Source organism: Oncorhynchus keta, chromosome 10 (genome assembly GCF_023373465.1).
Source record: "Oncorhynchus keta strain PuntledgeMale-10-30-2019 chromosome 10, Oket_V2, whole genome shotgun sequence".
Classification (NCBI taxonomy): domain Eukaryota; kingdom Metazoa; phylum Chordata; class Actinopteri; order Salmoniformes; family Salmonidae; genus Oncorhynchus; species Oncorhynchus keta.
Window position 1 is genome coordinate 57335517 of NC_068430.1, and position 21463 is coordinate 57356979.

The window sequence follows — 21463 nt, forward strand, 5'->3', positions numbered from 1 at the left end:
GTGCTCACAAAACCCAGAAAACCAAAATATACAAAATAATAAAAGTGGGTACAAAACCCGTCGCACACCAGAACATAACATACAATCAAACCATCACCGACAAGGACATGAGGGGAAACAGAGGGTTAAATACACAACATGTAATTGATGGGATTGGAACCAGGTGTGAAGGAAGACAAGACAAAACCAATGGAAAATTAAAAATGGCTAGAAGGTCGGCAACGTCGACCGCCGAACACCGCCCGAACAAGGAAAGGGACCGACTTCCGACATCAACACTGATTTGCGCCATTGCGTTTAAAATCTGCATAATTTATTGAGACTTTCACATTGCAGGTTAGAAATAAATGCCTTTACACTATTGAGTTATTTGTCCTACAAAAACAAAAGGGATAGCAACACCCCCAAGAATGTAAAACTAATGCTATGCCAGTAAATTTTTAAGTCAAAGAACATTATTACCGGCTCAATTTGAAGATAAACACCACATTCCAACAAGAGTGATTGGTGGCACTGGCATATTCCTATTTTAAAGATCCAGTGAATGAGGAGCTAGTAAGAGCCTTGTACAGTAACTACGCCAGTGAGGATACAGCTACTGAATTAAATAGAACACTTAAAAATGTTCTCTATGGATACATCCCTGTCCTTTAAATTGCAAGCTCAATCTCCTGTCTATCTTACGGGCCGGAAAGAAATGCCAATTACGGTGCAAAGGTCGATTAGTGATTTAATTAAGCCATAAGTTCCATTTGTTCTTGTTCAGCTGTGTCCTTGGATTGATACTAATCGAGCCTTTTCATTGTGAGCCCTCATGCTCATACACTGTCATCAGCATCTCATTCCTTCTATCTTGTTCCTATCACACAGCGAAGTCACCAGTAATGCATTCGTAATGAAGTTTCTTGGGAAAAATTGCGTGTGAAGTTCTGTGACTATATGGCAATATATCTAAATAGAAAATCTTAATTTAAATTCCTGAAAACAGTTTTTTTCTTTGGAGGGGGGAGAAGTTTTTCGAGGACTGGTAAATGAATAAGCACATCGAGCATTGATGCAATAGATTGCATACTCCCATAAATCCCAGGAAGCGTCTTGCATAAACTTTGCATGAATAATTCAGCAAGTTCAAATAACATCTAGACGTTTGTCTGTGAAAGGAGATTATTATCTATCAGTAGGAGTTTTTCTTCCCCCCCTGACTGTCACCATCTTAATAACACTTCCATCTCAACTACTGCTGCTGGAGAGCCAGGCCACTTATTAGTCATTCCATTGTTAGATTAAAATGTAAATATATATATATATATATATATATATATATATATATATATATATATATATATATCCGAAACATGACCCGCCAAACCGCGCTTCTTAACACCCGCCTGCTTAACCCGGAAGCCAGCCGCACCAATGTGTCGGCGGAAACACCGTTCAACTGACGACCGAGGTTAGCCTGCAGGCGCCCAACCCGCCACTAGGAGTCACAAAAGCGCGATGAGCCAAATAAAGCCCCCCCGGTAAAAACCCAAGCTAAATGGAGGTTGGATGAAGTGCATCTCTGATGGCACAAATAACCCCCAATATTAATACCTTCAAATGCACTGGCATTTTTTTTAAATCAGAGAACAGTACACTCAATTATCAGAGATGAGAGAAAGCTGCCACTTACGGCATTCAGGCCACACAGCTGGTAGCAGGCCATGGTGACTATGACGGTGATGACCTGCCAGCGCAAGGCGGGGTTAAGCAGGAGCTCAGTGACAGACGCCATGTGCAGGGTGTTCTGGGCCCGACCCTCAGCGTGCACCTCCTCCAACTCTTTGGACACGTCCTTCTTGCCTAGGAAGGCCCTGAAGGCTGAGACACACACACACACACACACACAATGACTCCCAAAGTGCTTATTATATTGAACAAAGACCAAGTTGTGGTTTGAGTTGTTTGTTAAGTTGAACAGGAAATAATTGGTCACTTCTGTATGTGGTACATACTTTTTACACGTGTTTTCTTTTACCTTTTTGTTCAACCCATCATCACCTTGACATAACCAACTTTGGAAAAAAATTGTATTTACTGGTAAAAGAAAACCTGGTGTTGAGAAACACTGCAGTGACCAGAAACAGATTCAACTGTAAAGCTTTGTATAATTGAACATGTTTCTAGCATCACATGCTTTAACTTTATGCCAAATTTGCAATAACCCTACTGTATATACTGTATCGTCTTGCAAAACTACGCGGGTGACAGAAAACAAGTTTGGACAACACTGACTGTTGAAATTTGTTTAACTGAACAGGCCTACCTGTGTTTTAATTACATGCCAAATTTGCATTTGTGTAACGGATTGCGCAGGCTTTATTTTTCTGTAGGGAGATTATAAACAGTGGCATTGTTCATTGACTATTTTGTGTTCAATAAGATAAGTGTGTTGCTATATAAGACAGTACTGGAACCTGAGCCCTTTCACAGCACGCAGTGATACACACACCAAAGGGGCCTTATCGAGAACAGACAGACTCTGTGAAACAACATTAGGCTGTTAGTGGAGAGATCTCACCAGGGTATTATCAGTACAGAACCCCATGCCGTGATCTCAGCTAGATCTATGAAAATGTGTAAATGTTTAGAGGCTGACAAAGAGGGACCAAGAGAATGGCGGTAAAGAGGAGATGGAGATGAAATACAATTCAATGCAGCTTTATTTTGTGCAAATGCTTCTCACATTGCCATTGTCACAGAGCACTTGACAAAAGGAAAGAGGAATTTGAGAGCAACAACTTGAGGGCGAAAAACATAACGCTTTCATAATAAGTTCCTTATAACAATGGCATAGCTCCAATCCTAATGCCTTAGGACAATTTATGAAGAAGCCATTTATGGCGATGACAACCTATCACAATGTACAGACAGGTGTTGCATTCTCATTGCAGCATGATGTCAGCCTTAGGCCAGGCAGCTTCATGCTAATAGTTTTCAAACACCAGTAAATCTCTACACAGAAAGTATATAGTAAAGAGGCCACGTTGAAGACTATAAATAAGGCAAGGAGATAGGAAAACAAAAGGGAATGAGGGAACAGAACACCCTGTGTCTGACTAGCATCACACTGGGCTAGTGATTGTGATAATATAAATCTACAGGCAGGATTTAGTCACAGCAGTGGTCTGTACCTGCCAACCTACAGTGGTTCCACCTTTAAAAGTTGCGTCATACTGTGGCACACCGTGCGTGCTGCTGCAGAATTCTGAGGCACGTCATTTAATTGTCAGACATTTTTCCTGTTACTGCAAGCTATTGCTAGTTTGACCACCAGAGGGCATCTTTGACAAGCATTTGATAGTATTCCGTATTGGCATTATAGAATTTAAAACCTTTTTGTAAAACATAGTATATGGGATTGTTTTTAAGAAATTTGATATTATGGTGTTTCTATTCAGAGAAAAACGAAACCCTCGGGGTTCCCGTTAGTATGGAATGGAAAATATGGCGCTGTACAACGTGACGGTCAGGAGTAGGCTACAGGATTGGAGGATTCTAAATTGTTTGCCTTCATTAGACAACTTTGTTCCAATATTTCTGTAAATCAGCGATATCTATTCCAATAGACATTTGTTATAGATCCATAACTAAATCAACATCTGCATTTTGAAAGAGTATTTTTTATCAATATTTTATTAAGAAAATGTTTTTATTTATTTATTGGGCTACTGTGCAATCTACAATACATACTGTAGTAAACATGGGAAAGTGCCTAATTCCTTACATAAGGGAGAGCGGTCCATGTCTGTACTACAAAATGTGTGGCACGTGGGAGACCGGTGTTATTTCATAGTTGTGATGTCTTCACTATTATTCTACAATGTAGAAAATAGTTTTTAAAAATAAAGAAAATCCTGGAATGAGTAGGTGTGTCCAAACTTTTGATTAATACTTTCTTAATCAATTTGATTCAAATGATATTTTTTCTATTCTAAGAAAAACAAAAAACCCTCTGGGTTTCCATTAGGATGGAATGGAATGGAAAATATGGCATTGTACAACGTGCAGTACAGTACTGGGCTATTTAGCCAAAGAATCCCCGCAGGGCACGAGGAAGGAGTAGACTGTCCTTGTAAATAAGAATTTGTTCTTAACTGACTTGCCTAGTTAAATAAAGGTTACACTAAGGGCATAACATTTCTGCACCCTAATTTTCAAAATATTGTCTAACCAACACCCAAACGGAGATTAAGTGAAAATAAAAATCTCATTGATTTATCAAGACCAAGAATATATATGGGGCATTTTCCATTAGGATCATTGGTAGTATCATGTTGCATACATTTAAAACCTTTTCTCCATTCACAATGTCCTCTTCTGAACAGCTACACAAACACAGAGGTTAAGGGCACAGTAAATTGTATTTTATTAGCTCTCGACTAAATGGCATTTGACAAGATTAAGATAGCCCCCAAAAAAAAAAAAAAAATCTAAAAGAAGTTTGTTCTGCAGTGTCTGTCCTATATTCGAGAGATAGAAGTAAGATCACGGGAAAAAAACATTGACATGGAGGTACCCTTCCCCAGATCTGTGCCTCGAACACAATCCTGTCTCGGAGCACTACGGACAATTAATCCGACCTCATGGCTTGGTTTTTGCTGTGACATGCACTGTCAACTGTGGAACCTTATATAGACAGGTGTGTGCCTTTCTAAATAATATCTAATCAATTGAATTTACCACAGGTGGACTCAAATCAAGTTGCAGAAACATCTCAAGGATGATAAATGGAAACAGGATGCACCTGAGCTCAATGTGAAGTCTCACAGCAAAGGTCTGAATACTTATGTAAATAATGTATCTGTTTTTTATTTTTAATACATTTGCAAACATTGCTAAGAAACAGTTTGCCTTTTCATTACGGGGTATTGTGTGTAGATTGATGAAATATATTTGATCCATTTTAGAATAAGGCTGTAACGTAACAAAATGTGGAAAACGTCAAGGGGTCTTTCAACTGGTAGCCAGGGACATTCAGATGAGTCGTATGTGGCCTGTGGGCGTCAAATAATAAAACAACTGACACTGTACATGTTTGTGAGAGTCTTACCTTTCCACAGAGAGGTATTATTAGTGCGTAGCCCAAACTGTTCGACCCTACAGACAGAAGTTGGAAGATTGTCTGTACCGACTTCAGACGACTCCCAAGACGTTTGTGGGGGTCATAGAGCAAAACGGAAAACACCATCACGTTCGTATGACCCCTCTATGGAACGATGACTCTTACGAACATGATGGTGTTCTCCGTTTGTAGGCCAAACCGTTCGGATGCTACAGACGATTTAGTGAGAAAATACATTTTCGGGATTGCCTCATGGTCTGATGTGTCTCACCGCAGTAGCTCTGTCACCTTTCTCTGCAGAAGTGCACCATCGGCTAATGCAATCTCTAGCTTAAATTTACCTATTTTTTTTTTATGGGGATTTTTGTATTATGCCAATTTGATTTCTGCGTGGGCACGGACATCGACTCAGAGGGGTTTTAAAGGCTCTTTTCAGAGGAAAGATCATGTTGCATCAATGACTGCCACTATACAAAGAGGGTTGCACGCTGCGTTAAGGCTAAATCAGTGAAGAATAACAATATGGACACAGATGATTACAGTAGCCAGAGATGTAAAATGAGATGGCTGGACACTAGGGGTTCTAATCAATAAATGTTTTAATGAAAAATGGACCGCAAATGCGACAGTATTGGATGATCTGGGAAAAAATATATTCCTTTAGACTTCAAGTTAACATAAGGTTCTTAGCCCCATTCTGTCAAGAGTAGAACTTCCTCAAAAAACACATCCTTCCAAGTTAACTCTCAACCATCATAGCCTTTCCCAGGAAACATGACTGTGGGATATTCCTGTGTACAAAGGCAGAAGGCAGTCTATTCAAAGGTCTCCATGGGTAATTTATAACATGACTTCAAAGACCGGGGAGTATCATGTCTCCATAGACTTCACTGATCACACAATCCTTTAGGGATATCAGATATTAGGCTAGACAGTATAAAAGTGAACTTTCAAATGTAGCATGTTGTTTGTCCTGTGCCTTGCTACCCCATGCCGTTCTTTTGCCAAAAGGTTTAAGGGAAAGTCAGAAATATGACTGATTTTGTCAAGTATGTGGACAGTTCGGCAAAAGCGGTTGCATCAACACTAGAAGCATCAACATACTCTTTCATGCAGGTGTGACCGGTGAACACTAAGAGTAGCTTTCTTCAGTCTCGCCAGTCAGGTGCAGCTCGTTGGCAATCAAGAACGAGGCTTTGCCTTTATAAACTGTGTTTGCATTCATTCACAGATCCTCTTGCTTTGTCGGTTGGCATGGTAATTTTTACTAAAGTATAATCAATTGTGAAAGTAGTTATATGGCAATGATCTTAGTCCATCTAAAACCATTGTCCTCTCTGAACACACCTTCCAGTAAGTAACGGTCTTGATTGAAATAAATGTATATTGTATAACTCTGAATGTGTCTGTAGCACAACATTTGAGCTCTTGAGACCCTGATTGTGCATTTGAACAACAAGATGCAACAAAAAAAAATCTGCTTCTCATCTTTGCTTTTAATTCCCATGCTCCACGCCTTATGTACAAGAACATGTTATCTTCGTATTGTTTAGTTGTATTTGGTTATAGGACTGTGCCCCCCATGGATAGGACAGGGATACCTGAAACATGCACTAGACACATCTCCACAAACACACAACCAAAACTAGGCAGTACAATATTGATTAAAAGCACCAATCACAATTAACATAAGGATCCCCAAATAATTAAACCGATAATAATCACTTTCGATGCTCCAGCTCAGTCTGCCGACTTCCGTCAAAATATGATCGGTTTAAGTTTGTAGCTGCTACACAAACGTTTTAGAGTTGAGGTCTTCTGATAATTACCAACATTACCAACAATATAAAAAGGGTGGGGCATGGGAACAGAGGTAACTGATTCAAAGAGAAATGCACTTTATTTACAATAACAGTGTGAACATAGCCTTTACCTTTGCTTCAAAATGCACAATAATAAAATGTTTGGTTATGTTTGTTCAATGTCAGAGATAAGTAGGCCTTAGGCCTACTGGAACCCCTTGGAATGCGTGCCAAGTATGAAAAATTGATCTTTAATATACTACAATGCAACGCATATACTTACAATTACAGAGACCATTAATAAGAACTAACATTGTATCCTCTCCCAGAGCACACCAAATGTCACAACATTTGTGAATGACTGCAAACATTGTTTGTTAGGAACCCACATTCAAAAATAAATGTATCAGTCCATTCCATTCTGTTTACCTTTCTTTCCTCTGTCACATATGGGTTCCCGAGTGGCACAGCGGTCTAAGGCACTGCATCTCAGTGCAAGAGGTGTCACTACAGTCCCTGGTTCAAATCCAGGCTCTATCACAGCTGGCCGTGATTGGGAGTCCCATAAGGCGGCGTGCAATTGGCCCATGCTGTAAATAAGAACTTGTTCTTAACTGGATTGTCTGGTAAAATAAAGGATTTTTTTTCTAAATATAGAAACATTTAAATTCCTTAAATTGTTCCTGAGGATCACTAGGATTAGTGGATCATACTAGGCTAACGTTGTGCAATACCTTAGGAAATGTAGCCTATTTGAATCATTATGGAACTCAGACTACACAAAGCAAGTTAAACCTGGAGCCTGGCTCACGGTTCACAACGACTGAATAGTTGTGATACATGATTAGTGAGATTTAGGGTAGATTTATAGGATTATTGTTCAACCCCTATTGTACACTTTCCTTCCACCTTCCAATATTTAATGGACGGAATGTCAATATGACGACTTTTTTTTTCATCAAACCACTGTAATTTTGAATTCATCCATATACAGTATTTTGTGCATAAAGGCTCTCCAAACTGTTTTTTTTGTAATGATTCATACTTTCCTAACCCTAAAATGTAAACTACAAGATTAGTGTTTTTAAATCTACCAGTTAGTGCTGAAACAGAGACGAAAATAAATACAGTTGAAGTCGGAAGTTTACATACACCTTAGCCATGTACATTTAATAACTCGGTTTTTCCAAAATTCCTGACATTTAATCCTTGTAAAACATCCCTGTCTTAGGTCAGTTAGCATCACCACTTTATTTTAAGAATGTGAAAAATAATAGTAGTGATTAACTTCAGCTTTAGTTCTTTCATCACATTCCCTGTGGGTCAGAAGTTTACATGCACTCAATTAGTATTTGGTCACATTGCATTTAAATTGTTTAATTTGGGTCAAACGTTTCGGGTAGCATTCCAAGAGCTTCCCACAATAAGTTGGGTGAATTTTGGCCCATTCCTCCTGACAGAGCTGGTGTAACTGAGTCAGGTTTGTAGGCCTCCCTGCACACACACACTTTTTCAGTTCTGCCGACAAATTGTCTATAGGATTGAGGTCAGGGCTTTGTGATGGCCACTCCAATACCTTGACTTTGTTGTCCTTAAGCCATTTTGCCACAACCTTGGAAATATGCTTGCGGTCATTGTCCATTTGGAAGACCCATTTACAACCAAGCTTTAACTTCTGGACTGATGTCTTGAGATGTTGCGTCAATATAGCCACATCTTTATCCTTTCCTCATGATGCCATCTATTTTGTGAAGTGCACCAGTCCCTCCTGCAGCAAAGCACCCCACAATATGATGATGCCGCCCCCGTGCTTCAAGGTTGGGATGGTATTCTTTGGCTTGCAAGCCTCCCCCTTTTTCCTCCAAACATAACAATGGTCATTATGGCCAAACAGTTCTATTTTTGTTTCATCAGACCTGAGGACATTTGTCCCCATGTACAGTTGCAAACCGTAGTCTGGCTTTATTATGGTGGTTGTGGAGCAGTGGCTTCTTCTTTGCTGAGCGGCATTTCAGGTTATGTTGATATAGGACTCGTTTTACTGTGGATATAGATACTTTTGTACCGGTTTCCTCCAGCATCTTCACAAGGTCCTTTGCTGTTGTTCTGGGATTGATTGCACTTCTCGCACCAAAGTACGTTCATCTCTAGGAGACAGAACGCGTCTCCTTCCTGAGGGGTATGACGGCTGCGTGGTTGCTTGGTGTTTATACGTACTATTTTTTTGTACAGATTAACGTGGTACATTCAGGCGTTTGGAAATTGCTCCCAAGGATGAACCAGATGTGTGGAGGTCTACAATTATTTTTCTGAGGTCTTGGCTGATTTCTTTTCATTTTCCCATGACGTCAAGCAAGTTTGAAGGTAGGCCTTGAAATACATCTACAGGTACACCTCCAATTGACTCAAATTATGTCAATTAGCCTATCAGAAGCTTCTAAAGCCATGACATAAATTTCTGGAATTCTCCAAGCTGTTTAAAAGGCACAGTCAACTCAGTGTATGTAAACTTCTGACCCACTGGAATTGTGATACGGTGAATTATAAGTGAAATAATCTGTCTGTAAACAATTGTTGGGAAATTTACTTCTGTCATGCACAAAGTAGATGTTCCAACAGACTTGCCGAAACAATAGTTTGTTAACAAGAAATTTGTGGAGTGGTTTAAAAACAAATTTGAATGACTCCAACCTAAGTGTATGTAAATTTCCGACTTCAACTGTAAATGGCTTTCTTTAGTTGATCCCTATATTCTGAACCTGTTCTCTCAATGTATTCTATTGAGTCTGTCAACAAAATAGATTGAAAATGTCTGTGAAGACACTTGCCAGCTGGTCTGCCCATGCTTTGAGAATGCTCCCTGGTATTCCGTCTGATTGTTGACCTGTTCAAATGTTTTGCTCACATCGGCCACAGAGAGTGAGATCACACAGTAATCCAGAAAAACATGGGCTTTCATGAAAGGCACAGTGTTATATTCCTCGGAACGAGCATAATGGTGTTTAGTTCATTTGGGAGTTATCCATTGCTAGGCAACTAATGGCTTTGTAATCCATTATTGTCTGCAAGCCCTGACACATATGACAAGCATCAGAGCCGGTGTAATAAGACTAAAGGTTATTTTGATCACAAGGACTGGGACATGTTCCGGGTAGCCTCAGAGAGTAATATATAGATTGACACACTGATTCGTAATCAGTGAGTTTATAAGGAAGTGCATATAAAATGTTGTTTCTACTATGTATTAATACCTACCCTAACCTGAAACCGTAGATAGATGGCGGCATTCGCGCAAAACTGAAAGCGCGAACCATCGCATTTAACCATAGAAAGAAGGCCAGGAATATGACAGAATACAAACAGTGTAGTTATTCCCTCCACAAGGCAATCAAAGAAGTGAAACGTCAATATAGGGACAAAGTGGAGTCGCAATCCAACGGCTAAGACACGAGACGTATGTGGCAGGGTCTACAGGCAATCACGGACTGCAAAAAGAAAACCAGCCACGTCACGGACCAGGATTGCTTCCAGACAAAATAAACACCTTCTTTGCCCGCTTTGAGGATAATACAGTGCCACCGACACAGCTCGCTACAAAGAACTGCGACCCCCCCCTCTCTCCATGGCCGACGTGAATAAGACATTTAAATGTGTTAACCCTCGCAAGGCTGCCAGCCTAGACTGCGACCCTAGCCGAGTCCTCAGAGCATGCGCAGACCAGCTGGCTGGAGTGTTTACGGACATATTCAATCTCTCCCTATCCCGGGCTGCTGTCCCCACATGCTTCAAGATGACCACCATTGTTCCTGTACCCAAGAAAGCAAAGGTAACAGAACTGAATGACTATCGCCCCGAAGCACTCACTTCCATCATCATGAAGTGCTTTCAGAGACAAGTCAAGGATCCTATCACCTCCACCTTACCTGTCACACTACACCCACTGCAATTTGCATACCACCCCAACACCTATAGCACCCGATGTCACAGGAAGGCCAAAAAGATCATGAAGGAAAACAACCACTCGAGCCACTGCCTATTCACCCCGCTACCATCCAGGAGGTCAGTTCAGGTGCATCAAAGCTGGGACCGAGACTGTAAAAATAGCTTCCATCTCAAGGCCATCAGACTGTTAAACAGCTATCACTAACACAGAGGCTGCTGCCTACATACATACTTGAAATCACTGGCCACTCTAAAAAAGTCAATTTATTACTGCCACTTTAGTAATGATATTTACATATCTTGCATTCATCCCAGTTGTATATACTGTATTTTATACCATCTATTGCATCTTGTCTATGCCGGTCGGCCAAAGCCCATCCGTATATTTATATGTACATATTCTTATTCCATCCCTTAGATTTATGTGTATTAGGTAGTTGTTGTGGAATTGTTAGATTACTTGTTAGATATGGCTGCACTGTCGGAACTAGAAGCACAAGCATTTCGCTACACTCGCAATAACATCTGCATGTGACCAATAAAATTTAATTTGAATATTCCGCCAACCTCCTATATTGTCCTTTTGCATGTTTGATGTCTCGTCTGAGGTCGTAGCGGGCTTTCTTGTATGTGTCCATGTCCGTGTCCCATTTCTTGTAAGCAGTAGCTCTAGCCTTTTTCCCAGCGTGGATATTGCCTGTAATCCATGGTTGTTAATTTGGATACGTTCTTATAGTCACTGTGGGGATGACATCGTCTATGCACTTGACGAAGCTTGTGACTTGTGGTAAACTCCTCAATGCTATCGGATGAATCCCGGAATTTATCCCAGTCTGTACAAGAAAACCAGTATTGTTGCCTCGCTACAGCCGACCACTTCCGTATTGAGCGCATCACTGGTACTTCCTGTTTGAGCTTATATTTATAAACAGAAAGCAGGAGAATGGAGTCATTGTCAGATATCCTGAAGGCAGAACGGGGGAGGGTCTTGTATGCGTTTCTGGGGGTAGAATAGAGTTTTAACTCCCCTAGTGGTGCAGGAGACGTGTTGGTAGAAGTGAGGTAGGATGGTTTTAAGTATCTCCGCGTTAGTTTCCACCCACCAGAAATGCTGCCTTTGGGTGAGCGGTTTATTGTTTGTTTATGGCCCATTATGATTCATTGACTGCCAGAGTGGTGTTGGCATGTGAAAGGATGTAGACAACTACAGATGAGAACTGTCTTGGTAGATAAAAGGGTCTGCCACTAACCATAAGGTATTCTAAATCAGGTGAGCAAAAGCTCGAGATTTCCTTTACACTGGAAGCAGCATACTAGTTATTTATTTTTTAAAACAGTCCTCCTTTCAACTTCTCTGGAGGCGCTAATCCTGCCGATGCATGGACAATCCATCGAGTACTGCTACGTGCATAGTGGAATCATCCAGCAACGTTTCAGTAAGACATATAATTGTAGCTTATTCTAATTGTAGAATCGCTTATCAGCGAGACTTGAACAAAGGTCAACCGGCATCTTATTCTCGAGTGACTGGAGATGTAACAATAGAACAGAAGGGAGCGCCATTTGTTTTTCCCTCTGCCTCCATTTTTTTACCCTCCTTTTACTCTCCAAATTTGTGATTCCTATCTTGTCTCAACGCTGCAATTCTCCAACAGGCTTGGGAGAGGCGAAGGTCGAGTCATGCATCCCACGAAACATGACCCGCCAAGCCACGCTTGTCAACTGATGACCAAAGTCAGCCTACAGGCACCCATCAGGAGTCGTTACAGCACAATGTTACACCCCTAACCCTGACAATTCTGCTCCACTCTATAGGACTCCCGGTCACGGGTGGTAATGACAGAGCCTGGGATTGAACCCCAGGCTGTAGTGATGCCGCAACAATGAGACGTGGTGCGTTAAACCGCTGCGCCACCAGGGCTACAGCTCTTTTCCCAGTGCAGTGTTTTGGTAGCCCGTGGAACAAAGGAATAGCTGAGTCGGATTTGAAGTCAAAATCGAGGTTAGTAACTGTCAATCTGATGTCCAGAGATGCTTGGCGGTCAAATGGGATCATAGAATTTCTGTACAAAAAAAAAAGTAAAGAAACACAAAAGTCTATACATCGCAAAGTTGGGTTGGAACTCGTAAGATGGCGCCCTTCTCCATCAGCACCAATTTGGCTATCTCAAGAGCATGATACAGCGTTGATTGAAGAGCTAAAATCAACATGTTCCCCTTACATGTGTAATGAACACGAGGGGAGACAGAGAGCTGGTTTCAAGCGCAGGGCGCAACAGGTGTTTATTGAAAAGGACCACAGGAGGCGGCAGGTAGTTGGGTCCAGGGGCAGGCAGAAGGTCATACACAGGGGGTCCAAAAAGGCAAAAGTACAGGCAGGGAAAAGGCTAGTAACATAGTCCGGGAGATCTAGGCAATAGGTAGATAACAGGAAATCTGATACGCTAAAGTACAGGCAGTGAATAGGCAAAAGGCGTCGTCAGTGAGGCAGGCAAAAACTATCATACACGGGAGGAGTAAATCACGGGAAAAAGAGTTCTGAAAGACGAGTGTCACAAAACAAACAATACCTCACAGAGATGGGGTTCAAAGAACTGAACAAAATGGTGTGTGATAATGACATACAGGTGTGTGAACTGTTGATTAGAATGAATTTGATTGAGATCTGGAGAGTGAGCTGCGTTCAGGGGATCTAGGTGTGAAAGTGTGGGCTGGAAAGTGAGCTGTGTTCAGGAGATTTACGTGTTTTGAGGGTGTGAGTTTGAAGCAGACGTTACAACATGTAATCCCTTCCAATGCAATGTGTGACGAGTATATTCATCAGTTCACAACACAGTATCTGCAGCATCTTTTTGATGAGTCATTATCTCAGCAGGCCATATATGCAAAGGCAATGTAAACACGTGTGTGCGTGTGTTTTATTTAATAGGGTTTACCTTTCTTTGCACCGGCCTCATCCCTCCTCTCCATCAGAAGGAAGCGTGGGCTTTCGGGTAGGAAGGGCAGCACACAGAGCTGCAGCAAGGCAGGCAAGGCCAGGAAGGCAAAGAGGAAGTTCCATCTGGACTCCTGCAGGAACCCCAAGAGAGAATAACAGATGGAAAGAAGGATAACCACCAGAGAATTACAATAAATAACCACCATACACTGAACAAAAATATGTGAAGTATTGGTCCCATGTTTCATGAGCTGAAATAAAAGATCCCAGAAAGGTTCCATATGCACAAAAAGCTTTTTTCTCTCAAATGTTGCGCACAAATGTGTTTACATCCATGTCAGTGAACATTTCTCCTTTGCCAAGATAATCTACACACCTGACAGAAGCTGATTAAACAGCATGATCTTTAAACAGATGCACCTTGTTCTGGGGACAATAAAAGGCCACTCTAAAATGTGCAGTTTTGTCACACAACACAATACCACAGCTGTCTCAAGCTTTGAAGGAGTGTGCAATTGGCATGCTAACTGCAGGAATGTCCACCAGAGCTGTTGCCAGATAATTTCATGTTAATTTCTCTACCATAAGCCTCCTCCAATGACATTTTTGTAACGGATTTCCTCTTCCTCTTCTGAGGAGAAGTAGGAGAGATCGAACCAATGCGCAGCATGGTACGTATCCATAATGTCTTTTAATGAGAATGAATACAAAATACAAAAATAACAAGAGAATCAAAATGAAAACCGAAACAATCCCAAATGGTGCAAACACTGAAACGGAAAATATTCACGCACAAAACACAGGTGGGAAAAGGCTACCTAAGTATGATTCTCATTCAGAGACAACGAACGACACCTGCCTCTGATTGAGAACCATACCAGGCCAAACACATAAACACAACCTAGAAAAATGAACATAGACTGCCCACCCCAAATCACACCCTGACCATACTAACACAAAGACAAAATAAAGGAACAAGGGTCAGAACGTGACAGTTTTAGAGAATTTGGCAGTACGCCCAACTGGACTCACAACTGCAAACCACGCGTAACCACGCCAGCCCAGGACCTCCACATCCAGTTTCTTCACCTGCGGGATCGTCTGAGACCAACCACCCAGACAGCTGATGTAACAGTGGAGTATTTCTGTCTGTAATAAAGCCCTTTTGTAGGGAGAAACTCATTCTTATTGGCTGGGCCTGGCTCCCCTGTGGGTGGGCCTATGCCCACCCATAGCTGTGCCCTGCCCAGTAATGTGAAATCCATAAATTAGGGCCTAATGAATGTATTTCAATTGACATATTTCCTTATATGAACTGTAATTCAGTAAAATCTTTGAAATTGTTGCATGTTGCATTTATATTTCTCTTCAGTATAAATACAATGGATAGAACAGACATTCAAATTAATTCCTATAGTATGTGGCCCTTCAGCTACATTGGTGGATTGGATGAATTTATGTTTACTGCACCAAAGGATTTTTCAGAATTTGGTACACTACAATATTCTGTTGCACGTGCGCGTCAGTCTCCTTCCTTAGTGGTTCCTATTATCTCTGCCTAGAGATGAAAGCAGTCCGGGTGAATAAACTGTTTCAAGTAAAGCCTATTATAACACCTTGGAAGTAAAGCTGTGCAGTAACTACAATACCTAATGAAATTACTCACGTGAAGTAGAAGAATAACATGTCTTTTGATACAAACAAGGGTAAACACTGCCAGGATTCAATTAAAAGCCTCTCACTGTCAGGTAGATTGTGTACCTATTGTATAGGCATTCTGTCCCAAAGCCTAGCCAGTCAATTTATAAACTTAATCTATCCTGGAAAAAAGCTTTTTTTCCCTAAGCTAGCATCTGGTTAAAGCTTACAAACTGTGGAAAAACTTTATTTTTTTAAAGATCTCCACCAGCATGGCAAATTCCTTTATCAAGATCATTATAATGGGTACATCCAAATGCATGGCAAAAGAAACAAAGGTAAAACAAGCAAATGAAAGTTCACATAGTTTGCTGTCATTTCAGCGGCTTGATTTGATTGTGTGTTGGCTTTAGTTGGCTAGCTAGCAAAGGTAGCTAGCCTGCATAGCTACAGTGCATTCAGAAAGCATTCATACCCCTTGACTTATTCCACATTTTGTTGTGTTACAGCCTAAATTCAAATTGTATTAAATAAAAAATGCTCACACACAATACCCCATAATGAAAACATGTTTGAAATTAAATGAAACACAGAAATATCTACATTATTTGTCGAAGTCACACCTACCCATTCCAGTTTCTTTATTTTTACTTTCTTATTTTCTACATAGTAGAATAATAGTGAATACATCAAAACTATGAAATAACTTATGAAATCATGTAGGTACCAAAAAAGTGTTAATCAAATTAAAATATATTTTATATTTGAGATTCTTCAAAGTAGCCACCCTTTGCCCTGATGACAGCTTTGCACAGCACAACAAAGTTGCACTGAAGTCTAACAAAATCTTTTTATCATCAATTTATCTGTGTAAATGCTGTGCTTGTTGAATGTCCTTCCCTATAAGCGTGATGAAAGTATGTTAATTTGTTTACTGTAAAATAGCACTGAAGAAGGCAGAGCTTTATTATGGACAGACCTATACGTATCTTAGCTACTGTACTTTTTACCCCTTTTTTTGCCCCAATTTCGTGACTCTTGGGTAGCGGAATTACTTTTGCATCCCTCCAGGCCTGAGGGCACACACTTTCCTGTAGGCTTAGAAGAGATGGAAAATAGGAGTTGCAATATCGTCCGCTATCATCGTCAGTCATTTTCCATCCGAGTTGTCAGACACAGGTGGCTTGTCAGTGTTGATAGAAAACAATAATTTGTTCACCTCCACACTTACTTTACGGAATTCAAAATGACAATGCTTGTCTTTCATTATTTGGTTAGTTATGCGTGGAGGCTCAGAATTTGTTGTTGGCATGTCATGCCCAAGTTTGCGAACCTTGCCAATTAAAAAATTACAGAAGTTGGCAACATCAGTGGATTTTGTGATGAATGAGCCATCTGATTCAATGACTGGTGGAACCATGCCTTTTTGACCAAAACTTAATTTAAGGTGCTCCAAAGATGTTTACTATAATTTATCTTTGTTTCATAGTACAGTTTCTTCTTTAAGTTCAATTTAGTTACATGGTTTCTTAATTTACACTATGTTTGCCCATTGGCTGTGCAGTCACACTTATCTACCATTCATTTTGCCTCATCCCTCTCAACCATACACATTTACAATCAATCCACTGGTATTTAATAGTTTTTACAGTAATGTTCTTAATGGGTGCATGCTTATTAGTAACTGGAATAAGCAATTTCATAAATGTGTCAAGTACAGCATCTGGTTGCTCCTCATTACACACCACAGACCAGCAAATATTCTTTACATCTTTAACATAGGAATCACTACAAAACCTATTATATGACCTCTTATACACTATAGGCCCAGCATTTGCATGATCACTACATCAGATGAATGTGGATACTGCTTTAGAGCAGATTTCTGCAGCATTAGTAAAGATGTGATCAATACATGGATGATTTCATTCCTGTGCTGTTTGTAAATACTCTGGTAGGTTTTTTTCTTGTAAACAAACTATAGTTTTGGCAAGTCGGTTAGGGCATCTACTTTGTGCATGACACAAGTAATTTTTTCCAACAATTGTTAACAGACAGAATATTTCACTTATAATTTAATTTATCACAATTCCAATTTAAGATGCCCCGTTTATGTGTACAAACAATAGTACGCAAGTATAAACACCATGGGACCACGCAGCCATCATACCGCTCAGGAAGGAGACGCGTTCTGTCTCCTAGAGATGAACATACTTTGGTGTGAAAAGTGCAAATCAATCCCAGAACAACAGCAAAGGACCTTGTGAAGATGCTGGAGGAAACAGGTACAAAAGTATCTATATCCACAATAAAACAAGTCCTATATCGGCATAACCTGAAAGGATGCTCAGCAAGGAAGAAGCCACTGCTCCAAAACGCCATAAAAAAACAGCCTACGGAGAAATGTCCCCTGGTCTGGTGAAACAAAAATACAACTGTTTGGTCATAATGACCATCGTTATGTTTGGAGGAAAAACGGGGGAGGCTTGCAAGCCGTGAAGCACGGGGGTGGTAGAATCATGTTGTGGGGGTGCTTTGCTGCAGGAGGGACTGGTGCACTTAACAAAATACATGGCACCATGAGGTAGGACAATTATGTGGATACATGAAAGCAACAGCTCAAGACATCAGTCAGGAAGTTAAATCTTAGTCGAAAATGAGTCTTCCAAATGGACAATGACCACAAGCATACTTCCAAAGTTGTGGCAAAGTGGCTTAAGGACAACAAAGTCAAGGTATTGGAGTGGCCATCACAATGCCCTGACCACAATCCCATAGAAAATGTATGGGAAGAATGTGAAAAAACTTGTGCGAGCAAGGAGGCCTTACAAACCTGACTCAGTTACACCAGCTCTGTCAGGAGGAATGGGCCAAAATTTCCTCAATTTATTGTGGGAAGCTTGTGGAAGGCTACTCAAAACGTTTGACAATTTAAATGCAATGCTACCAAATACTAATTGAGTGTATGTAAACTTCTGACCCACTGGGAATGTGATGTGATGAAAGAAATAAAAGCTTAAATAAATTATTCTCTACTATTATTCTGACATTTCAGATTCTTAAAATAAAGTGGTGATCCTAACTGAACTAAGACAGGGAATTTTTACTCTGATTAATTGTCAGGAATTGTGAAAAACTGAGTTTAAAAGTATTTGGCTAAAGTGTATGTAAACCTCTGACTTCAACTGTATGTTTGAACTGATAGTGTAGGGTGAGCAACAGTGATGGACAACAGCAGGGACTTGTTCATGAAAGTACAATATTTAAAAGGTATAAATATGATATAGATCTGAAAATGTTACCTGTTGAAAATATAAACATATTTGAAAGGTGTGAAAGTCTACAGAGGATTCTACACACAAGACATTTCTATCAGTTCCTATAAGCTCCAGACTATACAATAACGACACAGAAGATATTGCTCAGAAATTGGCCTTTGACCAGTCCATGTCCAAATCAAATGTTGTCACATGCTTCGTAAACCACAGGTGTCGACTAACAGTGAAGTCCAGGTCAGAAGTTAAATAATGCTCCCAAAACTAAAGAAGTAATCCACAGAGAAAATTATACAAACGGGGAATGATTGAACAGGTAAAGGAAATGAAAGACATGAGTAAGAAAAATCAGTCGCACTTTGCTTTTAAGCTCAGAATAATCAAGCAAAATACTATTGTAACATGGTATTCAAAAAGATGGATAACTTCATTTTCAGGCCTATTGTCTTTCTATAAGTTCCTCTTCAGTCCAAGCTGTTGAGATAGAAGGAAAGCAGATACGGCATGTCGGGTTGAACACGGGACCAGTTTAATCTCCTATGTAGTAAATATAGTATTACAGAACATTGTTGCCCCCTTTGCGGGGCAGTAACACATTACCTTTGCATATATGCACATGAGCTAATAGCACAACTCCCTTTCTTTAGTGAATGCAGAACAAACACAATAACCTATTTTGAATTACAGTAGTAACCAATGAACAACAGTATGCAACTTCCTTTTTCTTTTGTTCAAAGGAACTGAAGGCTGATAACTAGCCTACCAAGGACAGGGTAGACTACTTGTGCCTTGCACTGAAGGTGTCGGGATTATTCTGCCCCATAATACATCCCAGTGTTGGATTTGAACATGTCAAAGTCCTGTAAGTGAAGGGGGTGGGTTTTCTGACTTACTGGGTGCCGCCTTGGGGCTGATGGCAGTAAAGCCTCCCTTGGGAAAACAGGGACAAAATGAGGCTCAGGCATGGTCTCATCGTGTTGAGTCAGTGTCTTCGGTTTCTCCTAACTATGCACCCCTGTAAGTGCACAAGGTAAGAGCGTGGCTTGTGTGTCATTTGTTGCACAATTCCTTTTTGTTTCGTCTCTCACCCAGACACAGTCACCAGAGTGTAGTGTGGGCAAGATCTTTGCTCTGTGCAGCAAAGTAAAGTAGTTAAAAAACTAAATCACTACTGAGCTGTGTACTTTTGTTCTTGCAACGGTGGCGGATGGCTGGGAAAAAAATGAAAAGGCAAAGCTCAATTATGTTTAACATGTAGTACGCTCATTAGGCCTCGTTGGTGATTTGATGGCCTATGCAGTTAGATTACTCATCTCTGCTGTGCAGCCTGGTAATTCACAGCACTAATTAAAAAGACTCCCACATGGCTCCTATTTTATAGATGAGGAGAGGTTTACTCAGCTATCTTTAAAGCTACAATCTGGGATGTGTTTTTCAGCAAACTGTTAAAGACTGTTAAACTAAGCTCATGAACTCAGCTGAACTCAAGAATCAATTGGTGTATGTCTACATCAAGAATTTAAAATGACCATTGAAACGACTTCCAGATCCCAGATTGCTACATCCATTTTTTTTTTTTTTTTTTTTTTACTTTTGAATGAATTATATATAGACTGATTCTTGAAGAATATAACTTGTAAATGCCTCATGAGCTTATTTCAACTCTCATACCCCACCAGAACCCAAAATATAAGAATGTTTTACTCCTTTGCTTGTAACACAATTGTTAAGCCTCAAAGCTATTATTTTGATATCATGGATGGTCAGTCCTCTGGCCCCATCCATCAGCTGTTAACCAAAACAGTGTTAAAGAGCAGTGAGGTTTCCGCTTTGTTATTGTTTGAACTGCAAATAGCCGCTTTAAGGTATTAGATACTCATTTACTGAATTAATCGCTCTTTTTCTCAATTCAAAAATTACACTGATATTGCAACTAAATGAGTGGAGGAGGTTCAGCTTCATTTTATTGATTTAAAGCGGCAAACAGCAGTTGAAACCATAAGAATGCGTACTCCTGCCCGTTTCACTCAAAAGGTGAGGGTTGGGATTGGAGAAATACAACCACTCTCAAATTCATAGACGGTGCTATGGATGCAAGGAATGACCATCCATGATAAAAATTATAGTTTTAACCATGTTTTGAGGCTATATAGTGTTGGTTTACATTTACTTTGTTTACAAACACTGGAGTAAAACAAGCTTATAATTTGGGTTCTGATGGGGTAAGACAGTTGAACTGATACACAAACTCATGAGGTATTTCTAAATTATATTCTTAAATGAATCAATGGGTACATATAATTCATTCATAAATCCCAAAATGGATGTAGCAACTGCAGATTGCCCCTTTAACTTAGATAGTCCACTCAATGAATTATAAGGAGAGCTAGCCGACACGGACATATTGTACCATCAAACAATATTCTGTCAAGCCGACTAACACGTGGGTCACAATCTAGAGACCATATTAACCTCACAGATTAGAAAAATAAATAACAGGTCAGGGATATGCATAAATTAATACTGTTGAATGACCCCATTGCATGGATAGATGCATTATATAATACAGCTATTCATCTATGCACCTAGAACAGTACTACGCTGGTTGTTTAGTGTAAAACCCTCATTGTAACCTCATATGCCTCTCTAATACATATGCTAGGTCTACATATTTTCCACGACCAAAATATATATAGCTATGTTACTAAAAATACATTAGACCAGCCTTTCAGTCTGTATGTAGCAAGGTTAGAGAAGTGTT

The 21463-nt window shown here is 40.2% G+C and overlaps 1 protein-coding gene across 4 annotated transcripts in view; it reads right to left on the reverse strand.

Annotated features, from left to right (window-relative positions):
* Positions 1-21463, reverse strand: part of slc2a9l2 (solute carrier family 2 member 9, like 2) — a 214750-nt gene that overhangs the window by 125826 nt on the left and 67461 nt on the right. For all 4 annotated transcript variants that reach the window (XM_035778674.2, XM_035778676.2, XM_035778675.2 and 1 more), the window contains exons 7-8: positions 13788-13920; positions 1676-1863 (exon numbers count right to left, since the gene is read on the reverse strand). In XM_035778674.2, coding sequence (XP_035634567.1) covers positions 1676-1863; positions 13788-13920 — 321 coding nt within the window. The remainder of the gene's footprint in view (positions 1-1675; positions 1864-13787; positions 13921-21463) is intronic.